At 37.9% G+C, this 17,980-nt stretch overlaps 1 protein-coding gene across 1 annotated transcript; it reads right to left on the bottom strand.

Annotated features, from left to right (window-relative positions):
* Positions 1-273: 273 nt before the first annotated feature.
* LOC575587 (bis(5'-adenosyl)-triphosphatase enpp4) lies at positions 274-17,884 on the bottom strand. Its single transcript, XM_030994422.1, has 4 exons — positions 16,831-17,884; positions 16,096-16,275; positions 14,799-15,104; positions 274-1,428 (listed from the first exon to the last, which is right to left on the bottom strand). Exons 1-4 carry the CDS (start codon positions 17,666-17,668, stop codon positions 1,262-1,264), a joined length of 1,491 nt encoding a protein of 496 aa, XP_030850282.1. The 5' UTR covers positions 17,669-17,884; the 3' UTR covers positions 274-1,261.
* Positions 17,885-17,980: the final 96 nt, after the last annotated feature.

Below are 17,980 nucleotides of genomic sequence, written 5' to 3'. Positions count from 1 at the left end.
TGGCCTTCAAGGTTTTCACAACTTACAAATCAGTGGTCTCAGCATTGATCAAGAAAAAGACAATCCTTACATAAATTTCTAAATTGCTTGATGACTACATGTATGTGTTTTTCCACTAATCCATTGTTAAAGAAACTTCACTTCCTTGCCATTTATCTGATGTAATTCTGTATGTTTCATCATAATGATCATTGTAGCCAATTTCACATCGAAGGTGAGTTAACTACAGCGTATGTGTAACTCTCCCCTCAACTTTCACTCTTATTTTCACTATTAAAAAGACACTTCAAATTTGGAGGCTAGTGGAATAAATATCATGGGTGCATTGCACATACACACAAAAAAGTCCTTTAAGAATTTGATAGATAAATAAATCATAAGGTACATACAATAGATTAGTACTACAATAGATCATGAGATAAATTGAAATATAATAAATATGGATTGCAAGAAACAAGCAGTATTTCATCATCACATCAAAAAAGGTTTGAAAGAGGAGATTGAGTTCTAATAAAGATTGAAAGCCTGACTGCTGAGAACACAGGATTCTTCTAGAATCTTGGGTAAAGGTAAAGTAAAGGTAAAGTAAAGGTAAAGTAAAGGTAAAGATGTACATCAATTTGCTAATGAGGAACAGTTCTTGCAAGACTTTCTTGAAAGAAATGCCAGCCATTGTATGCGTAACGGTTTCTTGTGGTAGGTTTTCTGCTGGAGAACAAGTTGTTGGATCTTTAGTATCGGTGGCTTATTACCGATGGTTCTTGCATGTCTACCTCACTCTCAAGAAAAACAGGGTATATGGATACCCTGCTTGTTAAACCCTACCGGTAGTTGGTTAATTATGAAGGATTGTAACTACCGTTCCTATGAGCCACTTCCAAGAGAGTGTTTCTCTGCACCATGTAAATATATTCATTGGAACATCTAATCTAGTAAGGGTACCCCAAAGTGGGTGTAGCACTTGAAACATAAGGGTACTAGAGTGACTTGTTGGATCAACAAAGTTAATGGTTTGATAGGAATGGTTCTTGTGTATCCTTTTCCAGAGAGGTATAAGCTATGGGGTGGTACCACATGGGTTTCTCACGGTAGGTTTACCGCTTGAAAACAACTTTTTAGATCATCAGAGTCTCAAGGTTTAGAAAGACCAGTTTATGAGACTTTCTCTGGAAAAGAAACAGCTATCAAATTTAGAATTTCCTTCTCACGTTGGGTCAGTTTCTTGAGGAAATTCAAACTTCTAGGGCTCTATAGGGAAACATCAGAGTCGAGAGTTTGGTAGGAATGGTTCCTGTGTGTCCTTTTCCAGAGAAGTATCAGCTATGGGTTGGTATGACATGGGTTTCTCGCAGTAGGTGCGCTGCTTGAGACACATGGCCGCCAGGAGCGTAATGACAAGGATCACTAACCCTGCGGCGAGACAGATTCCTGCAAGAGGGAAGATGGAAGAGGGAAGGAGATAAAAAGAAAAGGATGAATAATAATAATAATAATACTCAGTTTTTATATAGCTCTTATTAGAATCACTAAGCCCTTCCAAATTTGGAGAATATTACCCCGGCTTTAGCTGTGCGGCCATTACGGCGCTCTAGCATTTCAAAGAATGAATTCCTTCCAGGTACCCATTTTCACCACCTGCCTGGGTCGAGAGTGACAAATGTAGATCAATGTCTTGCCAAAGGACTTTAGTGCCGCCGTGGGATTTGAACCACAGACCTTGTGATCGACAGTCCAGCGACTTAACCACTCAACCAAGGCACCTCAATCAATGAGCCCATAATACATATGGAACAAAAATACCTGGAAGGTAACTTATCTCAAGAGCCTATTGTAATAATGATATCAAAACTAAATACATATGATAAATCACAAGTGTCTACTGTACGTGATAATGATATCAAAACTTACTACATACTTGTGATTACTCTCAAGTGTCTATTGTAACATGATACCAAAACTCTGATTTGTGCACTGCACATCAGTATTATTCCAGGTGATATGGAAATCAATGTATGTACAGAAGCCCACCAGGATATCAAGTTTAATTATCGCATTAAATTTCAAGTAAATGCAAATGAAGCAATACATTCTGCCAAGTACTCATAGATTGCATATCGAGCAGAATAACAGGTACACTATTAAACAGATCACCAGGAATATCCAGGATGATGAATATCTCTGGTGAGGAAATTCTGTTACCAAAGATAATGATCATCATACATGTACAGTATTGCTTGGAATAAAGTTGACAGTCTCACACGGACACCGTGTCACGCGTGACTGCATGCATTATGCCATAGACCTTGGTGTGACTTGGTGGTAATGTGTCTACTTTATTTCAAGCAATACAGCTTATAAAACATGCTAGATAGTGTATAAGGAGAACAAAATCTTTCATGGGCACTTACCGGTATTCAACAAATGTTTTTATCATCATAACCCAAATGTTTGGCTGAGTATCTTATAGTTCTGATAAGTAGATTTACATGTGAAAAATAGGCTGTGTCATGAGTTTGTCTTACATGTATATACAATGGGTGTTTTCTTTTCTGTTACTATGAATTTGCCCTGTTCACTTTCAACGCCAATATGGACAGCTTGGAAGAAATTTTTAAAAAGGCTGATCAAGAAATTGTTATCTCGTTTGACCTTTATGGTCGCCACACTCCCCTCCAGGCTATGGTCAATAACTACCCGGCACTTTGATATTGATATTGTAGTCAAATATTTTATTTCCTCCCGATAAACAGGAGCAGATATTAGGAATAAGGCAAGTTGAGGATTTACAGGAACATATTTTTCTGGCGGGTGCTAGAAGGATGTTAAGGGCTATACTTCTAGATAAAGTTAATGGCCTTCTACATTTGTAGCACTGAACTGCCTAATTTGTTGACCATGTTGAAACTTTGTGTCTTTCAGAGTCTTGACAAAGTCCCAAGATCATATTAGGATGTACTGTACTTTGGGAGCAAGAAGTGCATTAACACATACATGTACACATACACATAGAGTCATCATCGAACCTCATCATCGAACCTCATCAGCTCGAGATTACCAAATAACCCGCCATTTTAACTATCCATTTGCAAATTATCCAGCTAATTTGCCTCTTTATCAGCCCGCAGTTGCAACTAGCGGGATATTTGGTCGAGATAATCATCCCAAGATATCTTGGGCTAGCTTGCAAAATATCCCGCTATTTGTCCAGTGCATCTTCACCAGCCCGAAGAATAGCAATATGCGCGAATGCTGAGCAAAATATCTCGAGCTCGAGTTTCGAGGTGGAGTCTCGAGCTGATGGAGACGTGATTTGTAACTTCGGACTTATTTCCCAAATCAGAAATAGCAGGCTTTTTGGCAATCTCGAGTTGATGAAAACATACCGGTACCTAGTGTCCTCCCGTCTCTAAACTGATTAATCTTTAGGGCATTTTGAAAAATTGCCTCTTCCTCAAAAGCACCTTGGGGCGTTAGCAGTTGACCTGAAATGGTCAAAGTACTCTGTTTTCTGTAGTAAATATTTGTTATGTGTCGGTGAAGAAAAAAAAAAGGAAAATGGATGGGAAATTAAGAGCAGAGAGTGATTTGGCCATAGAAAGCTTTAACGTAACTCTTGAAATATAAGAAAACAAACTCTGAGAACAATAATGAAGTTGCATCCGATATTTATTTTACTTTATTTATTGTATTTATTATCAATTCTATTATTCATTTTTTTTTTTTTTTTTTTGGGGGGGGGGGGGAGGGTCATGTGGGGAATGTCACAATAACTATGAATATTTATTATAAACTTAACTTGAACTATAGCGAATCCAAATAGAGCTTCATGAAAGAAGTAACTGTTAATAACATTGATTTGTGTAAGATGAGTGAAAGCCAATGTAATATTCAGCATTAACTGCAAATTGGAGAGGAAAATATTATTTCATCAACCTGAATAATAACTAGATTGGTTGATATTTAGACAACACTTCCAGCATGTGTATTTGTGTACTAAATTGTAAGTTGTACATGTAGAACTATATTTAGTTTATTTTTTACATGTACAAATGTGGGTCAAAACAGGTTCTACCAAAATAGTGACTCTTGTCACGTACAAAAGTACACTGTAGATGGTTAAAATATTTTTCGACCAAGGTAAAACTTTGCTTTTCAATCAATGCCCTTTTCATCTCATACAAAGCAAGAATGCACTGTAGTGCTGTAATTCAATTAGATTTTCTTTGTTGAAAAGGCAGGTCATATTTGTGACCGATATCAACAGTTGTCAAAGGGACATGGTTAGTACATGTACATGTAAATTCCAGCTGGAAAGCAAGAACAAGGTCACTGCTGCTGCAGGGATCCTACTACAGCGAAAATTGGCAATGAAATAAAGCATAACAGTCATTAGGATTAATATTATTATTATTTATTATTATTATTATTATTATTTATGCAGCAAAGACCAAAAAAATCAGTGAATACAAAACAAAAGTACATTTGGAAAAGAGTCGCATGGATGCCGGGAAAAGTAAAAGCTTAACTATTAATACCCGAAGGTCTTCTTTTCCAATCCATGTGACTTTACAGAAATGGTAAGAATAAAATGGTGAGGTACATGTACGTGTAACAATTTATGAATCACATGCATGTACATGTAGAGTAAGGGAAAGGAGCAAATTACAAAAATAACAATCACTTTGTAATCCCGAATTTGGACTTTGGACTTTGGACAAACGATGACTTCATTCCATTTAGTGTCTAATGCAAAATTTACAGCTGCATTTTATCATAATATTGTTGCCAACAATATTGATAAAGCATTCTTGTATGTATGTACACGTACTGTATAGTGCATAATACAATATTAGCTACACTGTAAAAGTATGCCTCAATGCGCCTGGGGAAGAAACAGAATATCAGAATCTTTGTCAACATGTTGTCTGCTAAAATAGCGATGCATAAACAAGATTGTTGACAAAAGGCTAGTTGATCAATTTGCCAGTACCCATTACAAAATGTCAGTCACTATATATGCTGCTATTTCTTACACACATACTGTACATGTACATGTACATGCTCTGAATGTATGCAACACATGAGGTTCTTCCTTCATTTCTTTGATCAACTCCTACCAATTATAAGCAGCTGCAAGATGGAACACCCGTTACCAAGGCAACCGACTTTATTCCCGCCATCTTAAATGTGAGGTTTGATCAGTCTCTCATGCAGTTGGTGTGCTGTCTGCGTGCACGTGCATTACATTATCATTACCAACCTATTTTTTTCTTCTGGGGAGTGAGACGCATGTATTAAATGAGGAACTAGGTTTCATTAGTATCAGTCCTCCCAGCATCCCAAAATTTACTACACACACACATACTCTACATGTATATTTATTATTAATCAATCATTTTCAATCATAAAGAAGCAAAAGATAGTTGATTCTAAATATACATGAGAGTGTAATTTTATCAGTATTGACTTTGTGTGTGAACGCATGGATAAATGTACAAGTTCACTATGTTTTAACCTCATACCCATTTGTTAAAATATATGATTTAACACCCTTCTGGTAAATAATAATAATAATAACAATTATACTGTAGGTCTCGTTTAAAAAAATTCTTCCTACTGGGTACCTATTTACTTCACCTGGGTGGAGAGTGGCAAAGATACATTAATTTCTTGCCAAAGGACATTGGTGCTGCGGCGGGGCTTGAACCGTGAACCCTGCGATACAAAATCTGGTGACGTACATGTATACTACACATGTACCTAATACATGTATACAAATGTATATTCATACGTACATGAGAGTGCTCTTTTATATCAATATCAACTATGTATGTGAGGATATACGGATTCAGAATCAACATCCCTTGCAATGAAATCATGAAATTATTGGTATATATATATATATATAAGAAAATACAAAAGGCTGTTTTCCCAAATGAGTGTGTAGCATTTAGCTGAGACTGATGCAGTTGAAACAGAAATTCTGTAAATATTCTGTTAATGAAATGCACATTCCTCTATACTTTTTTAAAAGGTTGTAAATGAAAAGTAGTTAAATTACTATTTGGCTTTTGACATTTGGGTACTCTCTCATCTCTACACGTAAACAATCAAATTGTTAATTAAAGACAAAAATTAGTCATATCTTTCAAATTTAAACTTGTACAAAACACTGATTTAAATCAACTGACAAATACAAACTGTAATTCAATATTGTATTCAAGGACTTTTAACCAGAAATCGTACATGTACAGGTACCCTTGATGTAAATTGGTGAAAAAATTAATTCCCATTACATTTCAATGATGAATTCATTAAATTCATCAAATCATCTACCTTAACAGATATGTGTATAAATTTTTGTGCTGTAATAAACAGGCAAGGGCATTTGATGTAATGATCTATCTTGTGACGAATCTACCGCTCAGAAAAGTGGAGCCGTCCTTTGTCCTTGGCCAGCATGTTGTCAATAAAGAAAATCAATTCTGCGGCCAATGACGATTCGAAAAAGTGATGGAACTAATATCCAGGCACAGGCATCCAATTCTGATCCTTTTCTCTGATATTGCATTTTTTGTGGGTTTTCTATGCACAGGAAATTAGATAACGTGGCGTTGTTTCGAGTTTAGTGCATGCTTATTGGATTTGAGAGTGACAAAAGATTACCACTGGGAGAACTCTAGATTCCAACAAGAGTGATAGCTACATGTACATACATACAACTGCATCTTCCTTTACATGTACGACTGATTGTAAAAGTTAAAGGGGAAGTCCAGCCTGATAAGCTGGTATCGATAGAATCAGACAAACTAGAAAATGAGTCATCAACTGTTTTAATAAGCAAAATCCGTTTAAAATAAGAAAGTTTTGAGTTTACTGCATGCTTATTGGATTTGAAAGTGACAAATTGCAACTGGGAGAACTCTAGATTTGGACAAAACTGATAGCACTTAGAGACTTTTGTGGCAACGCACCGTTTTTTTTATTATTATTACTATTATTTGTATCTTCCTTTACATGTACATGTATGACTGATTGTAAAAGTTAAAGGGGAAGTCCAGCCTGGTAGTAAGTTGGTATCATTAGAATCAGACAAATGAGAAAACGGGTCATCAACTGTTTAAGCAAAATCTGATTAAAAATAAGAAATGATGATATTTTTGAAGCTGTGATCGATCAAATACAAATTGGCAACTCTGTGACATATCTTGCGAGGGGCCCCCTCCAATTTGCTCTGTAGGCCTAATATTAAAAAGAGTTCAGAAATTTGTAGTTAACATCAAGAAAATGATGGATCATCCATGTACCCGAAATAAAATTATTACCTGGGCAATTACTATTAAACACAAGGGCTTTCGCTCTCACCAGGTCCCCATTTCTCTCCTGGGTATGGAGTGGTGAATGTAGATTCATGCCTTGCCAAAGGACATCATTAGTGGCATGTCAGGGATTGAACCCACAACCTTGGCACATCAGGTCAAGCGCTTAAACCACTGGACGAGGACACCTCTTTTATACCAAAACTGTAGACTGGATTTTGCCAGTACATTCATGTACATAGTTTTGGGACTGTCATAGGGTGCGTTTACCATCTTTTGCCACTCAGAAACAGTTCATTTGGGCATTCTTTTCCTGAGTGATATTTAATGGAAATCTATAAAAACAAAAAAAAGCAATGCAGTCTGAGACAGATTTATGCTTTATTATTTGAATTATTAGATGAATTACTTAATACCAGTAAGATGCATTGTCAGCCATCTGTATAGATATGTTTGATACAAGGTCTGCATCCTGCACATGTGTATTAAAAACCACCAGCAGAATTAAAATTTAATCCACTTTCAGCAATCAGTATTAGATTTACATGTATCTTCCAGGAAATTGAGCTTGTGAATATTATTCATATGCTGCATATTGACAATTTTAGTAATTAGCCAATTAATTTGCTAATAATATTCCAATATATGAAGTAGATGTACATGTACATGTATATAACGAGAGTGTATACAGGTGTTTTCTGAATATTTTCTGTGTCTATTGTTTGCGCCCCCCCCCCTCTCTCTCTCTCTCTCTCTCGCTCTCTATCACTCTGTATCTAAAAGTTGTACATACATGTGTACTAGGGTCCAATAATGTATATTTTTTGACAAGACTGTAATACACTCATCAGTGATAATTAGTACTCCATGGCCTGATTATACTACAAAAGTGGATTACACCCGACACCTAATACTTATTCACAATGCCCCATCTTACAAGGAGTTGATATCAATCGCAATTTACTTCGCAACTATGTACATAGGAGACTGCAAACTTGCGATTGATTGGAGGACTTGCGATTGATTTGGATCAATCGTAACTCTTTGTATTAAAGACGGGGCTCCAGATGTGTAACACCTAACCCTAATCCTATACATTCTAAAATTTACATACAATATAAAGCCTATAATCACAATGTACACTGTACATCTTTGGTATTTAAACAAAATAAAGCCTGGGCCAGAAGGTATGTGTGTTCAGCAGCATTTTTTTTTTTTTTTTTTTTTTTTTAAACATCACTTTATTGTTCAAACTTGCACAACAAAGGAGAAGATACAATAGCCCAGGACAATTCCATTTTACTGGAAAACGCAGGGCATTAAAAGTACATGTACACCCTGTACATATACATGTAGATCTACAGTGTATAATGTTATATAACATCAACGAAAATTAACTATTAAATCTTACAACATAGTGAAAACTGAGGAGTTATGGATATTCCTAGCTAAAGTGTATAGATGAAATAAGAGGAGCTACATGTACATGTAAATATTGAAATTTCATTTGATATATCAACTTAATAAATATGAAGCATACATAATGAGTATTATAACAGTTTGATTTTAGTTAATGTTTAATACAAAGAGGATTCTGTCAGAATGCAAGGAAAACCCCTCTTTATTTCAATTCAACAATGCAGCCCCTCCGTGATCTACAGTCATTCTCCATATTTCTTTTAATAATACATGTACATACTGTACATGTACATGTAATCTCATCTGTATTGTCACATTTTAATATTTAGATGTCCATGAAAATAGATATCGTTCCAAGCAAGCTGTGCATGTAGGTGAAACCGAATCCCATGAATTGTCATGGAAACAGGCGCTTAATTTTACTGAGTGGAGATAAGTGCTGATGAGTTTATAAATGGCCCCCGAACATCAGATCACACTCGATCAACAGGCTTCCCGATTGCGTTCAGTCCAGTGTGTCAGAGAGTGCAATGAAAGGTATATTAAAATTAAAGGAGGAGGCAATTTCGTGCAATTGGGTCATCAGTCTGACTGTCATGCACGTGGGTTCCAGTCCAGCGCTGAGCTGATAAAAATGCAAAACTGATTGATGCAGGGTTGTGTGTAAGACCCCCCCCCCCCCTTCTGTTCTTGATGCAGGTCCGGGTTTAGGGGAAAACACTCCGTTCCTTGAAACATGTACACGTACACCCCTCTATATAAATACGTACATGTATATTGAAAAAGTTCTATTCAGTTGGCTACTGTTGTTCCCTGTGTCTGCCATAGTTAGGAGCTTCAGGGATGCTGAACAAAAACAATTGTTCTGCTAGATATAAAATTGTTCTGCTTGATATTTAGTTAGATCTGCAAGATAAAATTGTACTGCAAGATAAAAAAATGTTCAAAATCTATTGAATCAATCTATATCATGAACTTGGACTTTGCTGCTTGTGTTCCGTGTCTGCCACAGTTACAATGTAGGAGCTTCAGGAATGCGGAACAACAACAAAAGTGTTCTGCTAGATAAAATTGTTCTGCTGGATACAATCCATTCAAAATTGATTGAATACCGGTAAGTCTTTGTCTTGATTCCCTTCCACAGTTAATATTCATTTGGCAGATAATATTCCAATAATATTCTGGGTTTACATGTGGCTTAATATCTACAACGTCCCTGGTTGCTTTACAGAAACATTATACCTCAGTCATTGCATTGAGGCTTGTCTGCAAACACAATAATTGCACATTCTCCACTCCCGGGGAGCATTCCAGCACGCTTTTACAAACACTCACAATGCTGAGCAAACCACATGTGATGTACAATATAACTCTTGCATCCTTCTCGGTACCCACTTAACACCCGGGTGGAGAGAAGCAATATTGATAAAATGCCTAGCTTAAAGACATTAGTTCTGTGCTGGGGTTTGAACCCATGACCTTTGCATCTCAGGTGAAGTGTCTAAACCCCTTGACTTTGATGTACAGTGTACAGTATGTGTATGCTCATAAACTTTAAATCAATAAGTGTAAATTAGAAGCAAGCCCATTGACTCTCAAGAACTTAGCGCATTAATCCTATATTGTAAATCATCTCGAGTCTCGTTTCTCATTACAGCAGCTACACTGTAGCCATTAGAGAGAGAGAGAGAGAGAGAGAGCGGGAGAGAGAGCGGGAGAGAGAGAGGGAGAGAGAGAGGGAGAGAGAGAGAGAGAGAGAGAGGGAGAGAGAGAGGGAGAGAGAGAGGGAGAGAGAGAGGGAGGGAGAGAGGGAGAGAAGGAGAGAGAGAGAGAGAAGGGGGGGGGAGAGGAGAGAGACGGAAAAAGATAGAGAGAGAGGGGGAGGGATACGATACGATAATAATAATCATAATATTACATGTAATTATAATTATTATTATTATTATCACAATTCTAAGTACCAGTATCTGATTTTATGAATATCATTAACTACACCCTGTACATGGCATGTGCCTTTGTTAAACTTTATAACCTAAATTTGAAAATTAAAAATATTAATTAAAACTAGATTTGTAATACTTGTTTCGAACAAGTATAGGTGGGCTGGTCCAACTAAAATTTAAGACAAAATAAAGGGCACATGTGAGATAGCTTATTGTCTCAGCTACAACATACTCAAAGTTAAGCGTAAACCAAGCTAAAACGAGGGAGATATTGCTCGCGAAAGATGGGAATGTAGAATCGAGTTTTGAGAAAAAATCATGTCCCATAGAGAATACACGCAAATTTGTAAAGAATTGACATGCCTCCTTTAATCGCAAAAATACGCCATGATGCTTTTGTCAAAATGAAAAACCGTGAACGACCACATTTGTAGACGATTGTCTCAGCTAGAACATATCAAAATTTGGAAGAAAATCAATCCATTTTTACAGAGATAAAATTAATTTTCCATAAATATGCTGACGTCATAATATGCAAATTGGGATTTTGAGTTCGGAGGCCATTATGATGACGTCATGAGTTAATTAAGGGTCAAATGAGACATGAAATCATATCTCCCAATCATACTCTATTAAAATATGAAAACAAATTGGGGTCACCTTGCATCCTAAAGAGCTACAATGGATTTTGTATAGGTAATTTTTTGCCTATATATGCTATGTATTACAAGAGCTCGAGCGCACAGAAATTTATGTTAAACGGTCGATCATTCCGTTATTAATAGTCATAAAGAGACAAACATGGTATCAATTTGTTTGTAAAAATATGTGGAATAATATGAAAGAAAAAAAAATGGCGAATCTATGTCGTTTAATAGTGTTACGGGCGAAAACGTGCACGCATGTGCGTGTGCGCAATTTTTTTATAAAATGCTTAGAATGGCCTAAAACGTATGTAAAATGATTTTGAGACGATTTTGAGCATTTAAAAATTTTGCGCGCGCATTGACGCGCGGACGTACACCAGTGCTACAAGAATTTTTTTCACCACTTGCCCTGTCGGGCAAGTGGGTTTTCAATTTACTTGCCCAAACAATATTTCCACTTGCCCAAAACTTTAAAGCGAAAAAGGACTCGAGGTTAAAGCATTTATTATCTCGTAATGATAAGTTAGTGTTTTAGATAGCAAATTAATGCACATACATGTACAGTGTAACTGTACTGAATAATAACCTAATATGTCAAAGAAAATGGTCAACAAAGGATGGTTGAAGGTTTAAAAAACGCATTTTATTGATTCTCCATAAATAATCAGATTCACATGAATCTCGGCAAGGTAGAATGGTTCAAGCAGGTTTAAGTTCATCATTCACTGCTATAAATATCATGCCAAAATTTGTAAATTCTTACTAAATAATAATATTGAAGATATTTTACGATAAATCTCGGATAAGTATGCGAAAACTAGACTAAACAACGTCGCTAAAACCATGAAAACAAAACAACAACGGCTTATATTCTGGGGGTCTCGATACTATTATCAAAATGACTCGCTCGGTCGGATCTTGAGACCGCAGTAATAAATTGAAAACGAGACAAAAACATTCATCTGATTTATATGAGCAGCGAGTTTTAAATAATATGTTCACAATCATTAACAGTCATTATGAATAAATATCAAACATTTGACTTTTTGTACTTACTAGAAAATCCCTGTTGTTTATTCCATTCCGATTCGCACGTGTTCATTTCCCTAGAATAATGACGTCATATTTGGCGTGATTCAACCAATCGGCAATCAGAGAATAGCAAAGGCCTGTCGGTGCGGCCTGCAGAGCTAGAGAGAGAGAGCGCGAATAAGCTCGCAGCTGGTACGATCGCGCTAGCTGTCTCTAGCTAGCTCACGGCCGGCCGTGCGTGGAGGCGGAGCGGCATTCATGGCTTGAAGTGTCACTGTTGCATGCGCGCTGAGCTAGCTGAGCTGGCTAGCTGTCTGTGAAGTTTTTTCGAAATCGGAACGATCGCTTTTTTGCTTCTGGATTTTGACGACGGGTAAGAAGTTGACGGGTGAATGGTAGAGTTCTTGGACACTAGGAAATTACTGTAAAAGTATCACTTGCCCGAATCGGGCAAGTGATAATTTGATTTACTTGCCCGACGGCTCAATTTGGTTGCCCCGGGACGTCGGGCAAGCGGGTTTGTCGCGCCCTGCGTACACGCCTGCGCGCGTTCGTTAAACTAAAATTGACCGGACGGATATTGACCTTGATCATGATAAATATGAAAGAGAAATAACTTTTAGTAATAAAGATATGATCATGAGTTGATTTTTCAAAAAAATTTACAAAATGGCGCCTAGATGACGTCATCAGTGAAGATCAATGTTGAAAACGTTATTGTGCTTTGTACATGCTTATACCTATGTGTGCCAAATTTGGTTAGAATTAAGAAAAATAAATAATAATAAATAAATAAATAAATAAATAAATAAATAATAAAGGCAATTCTAAAGAAATTATAAGGTGGTCTGTACGATATACAGCCCACCTGAAAATGGACCACACAACTACAACTCATCCAACCCACTCACGTACTGGCAAAAATATAATAGTGGTAAGAGAAACAGCTTAGCTGCCTTATTGTCCACAAGTACTCTAAGCTCGGTTTCCCCACAGAAGCCACAGCCCACAAAATTATCATTTAAATAGACCGTCACTTTGCAATGAGGACTTGATTGGAATGTAGCTGACGAGAGGGAAATGAAACACTGTAACGAAGTGTGTCTCAAAATGTGTAGAACTGTAGATTATATAATCATGTGCATATACATGTATAGTGTATGCCAAAATCAAGCAAAAGGCTTTTCAGTCAAGCATTAAGGCTTGCCTGAAATTTGTCCACATCAATGTACAGGCCTGCATATAATGTTGGCAAGGCTGTATTACAAACTTCCAACTCTCATGCTCCCATACACAGCTCAACTGTTACAGTGTATGCTGGGCCTATCCTTCAGCTGTATGTTTGGGCAAGCTTCACAATAATGTAGGCCAATGAGAGTTGGGAAATTGGGTTCTAGGACAACCACCTCCTGGACAATCTCCCCCCCCCCCCCGACTAATTACCAGCGGGACAATTACCCCTCCCCCCCCCCCCCTGGAAATTAACCCCAAAGGTGAATCACCCGTGAGGACAATCCCCCGTGTGTGTACGTGTCAGTGTGTGTGTGTGTGTGGGGGGGGGGGTATACAAATGACATCTATTGGCAATTGTCTCAGGGGGTAATTGCTCTTGGGAGGGGGTGGTTGTCCTTGGGGGGTAATTTCCAGGGTGATAATTTTCTGGGAGTGGTTATCCAGGAGGTAATTGTCCTGATACGGGGTGGGGGGGGGGGGGGGGATTGCAATACACTATGCTGAAACCCATTCCAATAAAAAAGAGCTATCTATACACCCATACTAATTTCTCAATCTTAACAAGGGAGGCATTATGAATACCTTTTTCATCTTAATAAAAAAAAAAATTATAGACAAGCAAGAAACAGGTAAGGCCCCTCCCCCCCCCCCCCAAAAAAAAAAATAGCTTAACTCCTGCATTACAGATTCATTTGGTCATTTATACAATACATACAATGAACAGTGTATGTGACCTACATTTAGAAGAGGGAGTTCTAAAAGGAAAATCTAAACTTGCTAGAAACTACTTTGGAGGATAGTACAAAATTCAGAAAGGTAAATTGGTAGTTTTCAGCAACTACGTCACAATCTGCTAATTTGAGATTTGCATAGATTTAGAGATCTCATTTGACAGATTCATACTGTAACTCTTTTATTGTTGGTCCGACTTATTTAATACTTTTGCCATTCTGTTTATCTTATATTTCTGATTTCATTCAAATGTACTTACAGTGTATTACAAGGGTTGGATTGCCTTTAATATAAATTGACATCAAATACATCATTTTACTTCACATTTGGTTTGATCCAGGCTCTAGAAAAGAAGGGCAAAACAAAAACACAATCTACTAAAATATCAGATACTGTTGGTAAAAGAAAGAACTAAATAGCGAAAGAACAAAATAGCTCGGACTGTAGCCCTAAAGTACTCCTACGGCACTTACCAAAGATTGTAAACTTGGATATGCCCCCTCCTCCAGAATGTCCATCACCGCCTGTTGGAGAGACATCATTGGTGCTCGGCCTATCCCTCGTACTTACGGGCGTGGGGGCCAACAGTGACCGCACGTTCTCCCAGCTGCCGTTGTTTGGGGAGGGATTGATGCCCAATATGTGGCACATGAGGGCGTAGACGTTGGTGCTGCTGAACGGTTCGGCAACGAAGCCCTTCTTGAATGCTGGTCCATGGGCGATGAAGAACGGGTGCATCGACATGAGGTCGTTGTTGTAACCGTGGGTGCCAAGGTGAGCTGTGGTCGAAAATAATCAGGAGATTGTGCAATGGCTTAACTTGGAAAGTCGTAATATATGTTATGCCTATACTTTCATTTTCATATACACTGTATAAATATACTTGTACATATTAAAAAATATGCACAAAATGGCATAAAATACCCTTACCATGGCATCTACAGGGTTGTCAAGAATTTAACTTTAAACAGCTTTTGTTTTCTTCTCCAAAGATCCTTACTGCCAATTTTTAATTAAAAGAAAATTAAATTAAACACCATTTTAAAGATAATTCACACAATGACATACAAGTTTGAAGAGATAATCATGACTTTTCAAGTAGTGAATTCACAGAAAGGGGGTTCATTTTATACCAGAACAACCAAAATACAGCCTTTTTTTTAAACAGTCAACAAAGAAGAAGAAATACAGAAGATCTTATGTTAGATCATCTTTTTCCCCAATAGATGCCTATAATCAAAGGAGGTGATTATCATTACAGCACTTTGAGGAGAGTGGTCTAAAAAATAGTAGTTAAAGAAATGTGTTTCTTTCTTAATCTAGATATTAACGATGAATATAAATTTGGTCTTCTTCTTCTTCTTCAAGATAATCTGCCTCCTTCAATACTGATTTTTCTTGCAGATGCCGTATATTGTATACTCTGCCTGATTGGGGATGTGCAGGTGGACCACTAAACCGGGGTTTCCCCCTACTCTTATACGAATAGTGCAGTGGGTTCTTAACGTGCAAGGGTGGTGACTCCATTTAATGTTCTATCCAAGGGACGGATTGTTTTCCACTTTAACATAGCCTGCGTCTATGAAATAATGGGAGGGGCATGTTAACACACAACGCAGGCTTCAGTCATCCGCCTGGGTGGGATTTCGAACCCGAGATCTTTGGTTCGACAGGCAGACACTTTACCGACTGAGCCAACTCACCTCCCCTCCCCTCTTATCATCACTTATCTGGATTTTATAGAATAAATATCTGTTGAAAGGAACTTACTCGGCCAACTCCCCGTTCTGTTGTCGATGATTTGCCACCCCTCTTTGGCGACCAAGAGGATGGGAGAGATACGACGGTTGTCACGGTAATGGAACTTTGCAGGGATGTTTTCTTTCAGGTATGCCGTCATATTTTGGTTCTTTCCATGGAATCCATTGTAGATGGCTTCAGTATCTTCATCTAATGGGAAAAAAGAGACGAAATCAATGTCAGTGTTCAAAGTGTGGTCGTTTACATGTATAAACCCCTAAAAAAATAGTGTTTTAGCATTTATATCTCTCTTGGTCGTATATTATCATACTTGATATTGGACTTGGTGTTATTGGAAAGCCTACTAATTCCTCTTTAATCTTTACAATGATGCCCCATTTTTAATGATTATGTAATCACAGAATGTGCAGTTCATCTGAATATGGGGCCTACAGTATTAAAGTAAAATGTTTAAAAATGCATTTGTTTGGATGAATTGTGTTTTGAAGGAATATCATCAAGAGAAGAAAAAAAAAGTAAAAAATTATGACTAGTGCCTATGACTAGTTGCTGTTGTTGTAATAAAGGATCTCCTCACTAGACAATTGTTTACATGAGACAAGTAAAAAAGTAATAAATACAAAGTGATATCAATATTCCACTTCATTTTAACCATTTATGACTATGAGGTAAAAATGAGGAACAAAAGGATGAGAGGCATGCTTAACAACAAAATTAACAATAACATAGATATCCATAGCCTACCATTTTCTGGCCAAATGCTCATGATTGGATTGTTACTGGTCGTGCGGTATGGGAAGGTGTTTGGGTCCACAAATTCTTCAACCACAAGCACTCTCTCTGGGCTGATCGTTGTCATCCCATGATCCGAGGTTATAATGATATTGATCCGCTCAAATAGACCACTTTCTTTCAGCCGACTGATCAGGTATCCTGCTGTTCTATCACACATACTGAGGATGGGTAATATCTCTTGAGAATCAGGTCCAAACAGGTGGCCTGAATGATCAGGTTCTTGAAAATACAGAGCTCCGAAATTGACTCTGCCATTCACAAAGTTGTCTATAATCACGTCGACGCGATGCTGAAATGGAATGCTAGCATCATAAGCAGGGAAAAAATAATCGGGTAGAATACCACTGAAGTTGACATTCCCGCTGGGCCACAAGACGACGGAACTCCTGCCTCCCTGTTTTTGGTTTGCAATCCAAACTGGTTCTCCCCCGTTCCACCATTTCGGATCCGTGCTGTTCATACCAAACGATTGATTGAAGGCAGGATCATACATCGCGTTTCCAGTCACACCGTGCGACTCTTCGTAAAGTCCTGTCACCAGGGTAAAATGGTTTGGAAAAGTCTTGGTAATAAACACATCTTTGATATATTTTGCCTGCACCCCTGAAGCAATAAGTTCGTCAAAGTTTGGAGTGTCCACTTTGGTTAGATAGTCCCAGCGGAAGCCGTCGAAAGACACGATCAATACAAGGGGCTTGGAGGCACTAGCTGCGGTCGGCGTCCCGGTGGCTTCCCACCAGAAGGCCGCCAGCACTGCGGAAAGAACGGCTGCTTTTAAAGATGTCATCTTGTCTTCAAATGACCACGATCAAAGGCAAAAAGTGTCTTGAGAGAAACGGCAACTATCACATTCATAGACAGCATCCGTAGAACTGTGATTGTTCCACGATGATGGTCAAACGTGGTGTAAGCCTAGATATTTGTTTTCTGTTTGTTTGCATGTCGACTTTTGTGGAGCGGCTCTTTCGCAATAATAATGTTTCCTAATTACACATTCCGCACACGTACGTATGCATGCAGCAGTACGTGCGCGATATGATATGGCTCTCTATGCGCTAAACATCTGCTCGCGCTCGCCGCGCGCTTACGTTGTACGCGG

This window comes from Strongylocentrotus purpuratus, unplaced genomic scaffold (genome assembly GCF_000002235.5).
Source record: "Strongylocentrotus purpuratus isolate Spur 01 unplaced genomic scaffold, Spur_5.0 spur5_scaffold_21, whole genome shotgun sequence".
Classification (NCBI taxonomy): Eukaryota; Metazoa; Echinodermata; class Echinoidea; order Camarodonta; family Strongylocentrotidae; genus Strongylocentrotus; species Strongylocentrotus purpuratus.
This window is presented reverse-complemented; position numbering and strand designations above follow the sequence as displayed.

Excerpts from the sequence above, each read along its gene's own strand:
- LOC575587 (XM_030994422.1), bottom strand. The coding sequence starts at position 17,668 with ATGACATCTTTAAAAGCAGCCGTTCTTTCCGCAGTGCTGGCGGCCTTC. Across the intron at positions 16,276-16,830 it reads GAGCATTTGGCCAGAAAATG|ATGAAGATACTGAAGCCATC; the intron begins GTAGGCTATGGA and ends TTTTCCCATTAG. Across the intron at positions 1,429-14,798 it reads ATCCAAGTTTACAATCTTTG|GAATCTGTCTCGCCGCAGGG; the intron begins GTAAGTGCCGTA and ends TCCCTCTTGCAG.